The 5,276-nt window shown below is 43.2% G+C and overlaps 1 protein-coding gene across 1 annotated transcript; it reads left to right on the top strand.

Annotated features, from left to right (window-relative positions):
• Positions 1 to 2,235: 2,235 nt before the first annotated feature.
• Positions 2,236 to 2,958, top strand: LOC135477157 (uncharacterized). Its single transcript, XM_064757312.1, has one exon. It carries the CDS (start codon positions 2,236 to 2,238, stop codon positions 2,956 to 2,958), a length of 723 nt encoding a protein of 240 aa, XP_064613382.1.
• The last annotated feature ends 2,318 nt before the right edge of the window (positions 2,959 to 5,276 follow it).

The raw sequence follows: 5,276 nt of genomic DNA, 5'->3' as shown, positions 1-5,276 counted from the left end.
TAAATTTAACAGAAAATCTTTTGTCTGAGGGACGATAGAATGTATTCTGCTATTGCAGTACATTATTCCGTTAAATATATCACACATGTTCTATTAATTCAACATAAATATTCTGTTACACTAACAGCAAATTATATTGAATAAGACAGAATATTTTACTCTAATTACAGAATGCATTCCAGTATCATTCAGATTTCATGTTTAAATTAACAGATTAATTTTTTGAGTGTAACATGATTGTGATGGTATTACACCATTACGAATAATTCTTGACCAGTAACGTCTAATACATTTGTATTGCAAATGACATCACCGCGTGATTAAGCAAAATTTTGCTTACATATTTCTGCTTAAGCCATGGTGCTTGTAACCTGCTACCAACTAAAGCCTTTACTTTACATAAACAGTGAGCATAAAACCCTAAATGAGGTAAACTGACAAGAGACCATATTTCAACGGGTACGTGTGGCGATTTACCATATATCACACTTTCGTCGTTGCTCTGGTTTTACTTTCTATGCTGTATAGTTATTTTTTTACATCGTTATAACGCAAAACTCACTGGTTTGACTTACCGTTCTTCGATTGGACGGAAGTTGCCGAAAACGCCGGTAAAATCAGGGTGGTTATAAACAGCAGCGTCCTCATTGCTGTCCGTCCTTCTGAATGTTCCATACCCGACTCTCCATCCTCTCTTAGCCGTTAAGCACTTAGCCTGGACGACAATTAGCCAGTGCGATACGGCACCGTCTGTACTATTAGTTATCGGAATCGTTCTGAGTGTAGAACCGATATACACGCTAGCGGACCAAAGTCCCACCGGAGGCAAGATCAGTTCGGATACACACGGTGACTTCCCTTCCCGTGGAGAGATCAGTACGGGCGTGGAATCAATACCCTATTAGCAATTCCCATTTTCATCAATTTTCGAATGTAGGCGTAATTCTGTGTAATTTTGGGTGAAAGTTTTTTTGCTGCCAGTCTGCCATTTTTGGCGCGTGATTGGTATCAAAACGATGGAAATTGTCCAAATTTTGAAAGTTCTGGCGAGAGAACACAAGGAGACAAGTGGTGATGAGGGAGCGAGTCACATTCCTTTTGGGTTGTTAGACACCCCTCCCGGCTGTTGGCATAGAAAGCTCAAAACTTTTTTGGCTGTTTTTTCAAAGGGATGGGCCAGGTATGCACCAAAGCTTATTGGACACGAAATGTTTGGGACTGAGTTACAGCACTAATGGTTAACATCGTCGCTTACGGCTTACCAACTAATTTGAGTAGTTATGGGGTCGTATATCTTTATGTATGTATGTTTGTATGTATGAATGCTTGCTTGGGGATTAACGTTGAACTTAGCATATGACGAAGCGGAGTCTTTAGGCGTGTACATATACTGTGTCTTCTTGTGTCTTGTGTGAGGGCGAGTCCATATCACCAAAGTGCTTCCTCCACTGAAGTATCATGTCGAAGACACCAGACATGACATCCTTGTTCTAACCTCTCAACGCTGAGCGCAAAACAAGACAAAAAGAAGAACCATTTTCAAAGTCTTCTCTCGACTTCGAGGCGGACGCTCTAATCATTAGGCGACTAAAGCGGTTATCACGTGATGTAAACCGATTACCAGATGTTATCTTTACTAGCCAGGTTTTGTGTACGAAAGCAAACATCTGCCCGATGAAGCCCTCTTTGATGAATACATTCACTTATGTACATAGGCTTCATATCACAGGGACCGGCCCGGATAGCACAGTTGGTAGAGCGTCCGCTTCGGGACCGGTAGATCCAGGATCAATCCTTGATCGAGTCACACCTAAGACTTTAAAAGAGGAAGTTGTAACTTCCTCGCTTGGCGTTCAGCATGAAGGGGATAGTGCAACGACTGGTTGACCCGTATCAGTATAATGGCTCGGGCGGTAAGTCGTCTCAGTGAAGCAGCACTAGATAAAAGAGCGGTGGAAATCCGTCCTGCAACAAGGAGGCACGTTATACATACATGCACCCTAATGATTCCTTCGTCGTCATATGACGTTAAACACCAAGCACTCACTCATATCACAGGTGCGATTAAAATTCAGATCGGTAAAATTGTATGTAAACTGTACACAAACCCATATGACGGCCCGACTGTCGGCATGTGTTCCATTCAGTATGGCAGTTGCCTACCGAGTAGACCAAGGTCAGCCTATGAGTCAGGATGGCAGTTGTGTAGGAAGTGGACCGGCGTAAGATGGCCCGATGTGGTCCGGTCACAACGGCAGTGGTGTAGGGAGCGGACCAGGGTGGGCGTATGATGGCCCGATGTGGTCCAGTCAGGACGGCAGTGGTGTCGGGAGTGGACCAGGGTCGGCGTGTGATGGCCCGATGAGGTCCAGTCAGGACGGCAGTGGTGTAGGAAGTGGACCAGCGTTGGCATATGGTGGCCCGATGTGGTCTAGTCAGGACGGCAGTGGTGTAGGAAGTGGACCAGGGTCGGCGTATGGTGGCCCGATGAGGTCCAGTCAGGACGGCAGTGGTGTAGGAAACGGACCAGGGTCGGCGTATGATGGCCCGATGAGGTCCAGTCAGGACGGCATTGGTGTAGGGAGTGGACCAGGGTTAGCGTATGGTGGCCCGATGTGGTCTAGTCAGGACGGCAGTGGTGTAGGGAGTGGACCAGGGTTGGCGTATGGTGGCCCGATGTGGTCCAGTCAGGATGGCAGTGGTGTAGGAAATGGACCATGGTCGGCGTATGATGTCCCGATGTGGTCCAGTCAGGACGGCATTGGTGTAGGGAGTGGACCAGGGTTAGCGTATGGTGGCCCGATGTGGTCTAGTCAGGACGGCAGTGGTGTAGGGAGTGGACCAGGGTTGGCGTATGGTGGCCCGATGTGGTCCAGTCAGGATGGCAGTGGTGTAGGGAGTGGACCAGGGTTGGCGTATGATGGTCCGATGTGGTCCAGTCAGGACGGCAAGGTGTAGGGAGTGGACCAGGGTTAGCGTATGGTGGCCCAATGTGGCCCAGTCAGGGAAGCTACTTCCTACTTCTACTTCTACTTCCTTAGTTCCTTGGTGGTTTATCTTAAGCTTTATTTTGGAAATTACTGAATTGCTCGCGATTACGGACTGAAAATGTTCATTTTGGTTGACGACTGGCTTTGACGCCTAGAATCTGAGCTTTTTGGTACCTAGGGCCATAGATAAAAAATAAATAAAACCTGCACCCTGGCAAAGACCAGTGGTTAAAGAGTATCTTAGAAATAGAACCCTTCAACGAAGAGTACTGTGTATTTTAATGTGTTAAATTTTGGTATCTCGACTATATATTAGGTGTTCAGGCTGTGCGTGGGAAGGTCTGGCAACAAACTGCGGGTGATCATGGGTTTACTTCGGGCTCTCACCGGATTTCTTCCACTATAATGCTGGCCATATCAGTGAAATGTTCTGAAATTTGACACAAAACACCAAATAAAAAAATAAATAAATATATAAATATATTAGTTCTTTAGAGCTGAACGGTCATTGAGAGATTTAAAATATGTCTAAAAATGGAATGTCTAAAACTGATTCAGCTCCGTTGAGAGTAAATTAGCGTAACATTTCTACTTTTTCTAGATATTTTCGGAGCCAGAACCGGAAGTACAGTTGAAGTTCGGGTTGACTATTTTGTGTACTAGTACAAGCTGGACTGAACATTTCCGACGCTCTTCTAGTTTTTGTGTCGTACTTTAAATTCAATGCAAAGAGTACCTGTACATAGCTTATCATATAACTTTGAGGATTTAAGACAAAAAACCCTAAAAAAACGTTCTTTGGATTTTCTCAGCTCTACCTACGTTATCTTAAGTATAGCAACTGAGTGATATTTATACATGTAACTATACCACATGCAATTCACTTCGAATGAACTTTGGACGTGTACGTTTTACCTGTGGGAGTATGGCAAATATTCAGTTTGTTCACAGCTTAGTTTAATCCCCAGAATATTCCACGACAATGTCAGAAGGCTCCTCCGGAGCTGAAGTGGCATAATACATCTTTTACAATAATGGTAGTTGACATCTTGTATATTTTGTGTGATAGCTAAAATCCTGTGTAGGCTTCACTCTCTCCTCATCCCCCTAGCGGCGATTTCGTTTGTGTACAGTGAGATTCATTGTAAACTCAGCTCATTTTTATGGTAACGTGTTGTTTTAGAACATTGCGATAAGTTGTAAAATGTTTGAGTTGAATAGCTGACAAAAAATCTTCAACTTAGAGTCGGGCGTGGCGGGACTTTCAGTTGTAGTCACATTCTCCTCCTACGAGAAATATGCGGTGCTTTTATGTGATATTTCACCAGGCCCCAGCGCACTGCTTGGAGTCGGGCGTGGCGGGACTTTCAGTTGTAGTCACATTCTCCTCCTACGAGAAATATGCGGTGCTTTTATGTGATATTTCACCAGGCCCCAGCGCACTGCTTAGAGTCGGGCGTGGCGGGACTTTCAGTTGTAGTCACATTCTCCTCCTACGAGAAATATGCGGTGCTTTCAAGGCATTTTGTTACTTTAGGAATAATGCTCCGAGGATAATATTTGTAATGCACATTTAGTCTCAGCCATACTGATCAAAAATCGATTTTATACCAGGATAAAGAATATGTAGGCTCTGTGTGTTCCAGCCAATACTGAGTTAGGTTTATTATTCTTGTACTGACCAGTTGATTGATTTGTGTGACATTTGAAAGATATTTAAACTGAAAACACAGCAAAACTTTATTACGCTTAGAACCTCACATCCTAAACTACTTATTGAAAGTGGGCGATGGGGTAGGATTGTAGTAGTTGAGGGTATATGCCACCTATCTCGCTCAAATGAAAGCGGAGATGAATATTATTTTTTGATTGATTGTGCAGCCTTGGAAATATACCGAAGACAGCATCTACCAGAATTTATAAGATATCTTAATTTAACAAAGCCGCAAAAAATTAAAAACAATATTTAATATTAATGAAAAAGATAAATCCAGTTGTTTCGTCCCTGAAAATTCCTGTGCTTATTGTCCTAGAGTCAATCATTCTATCTTGTGATTATTAACTAGACTTTAAACGCTGAATCACTATTTATGTATACAAATGTCGACATATTAATGAATGTATGCTACCTAAGTAGTTTACACCATCGTTACGTTCTTGCTCACTTGGCGTTTTTATTTGTATAAATTCTTCCTTGATGTTGCTGTCAGTATTACACCTACATGTATTCACTGATTCGTGGCCTTTGTCACTGTGGGATGGGTGTTAACACGGTTTTTTTTTTTA

The sequence above is a fragment of the Liolophura sinensis genome, chromosome 10 (genome assembly GCF_032854445.1).
Source record: "Liolophura sinensis isolate JHLJ2023 chromosome 10, CUHK_Ljap_v2, whole genome shotgun sequence".
Taxonomy (NCBI): Eukaryota; Metazoa; Mollusca; class Polyplacophora; order Chitonida; family Chitonidae; genus Liolophura; species Liolophura sinensis.
Note: the sequence above shows the minus strand (reverse complement) of the source record. Positions and strands in the feature narration are given on the sequence as shown.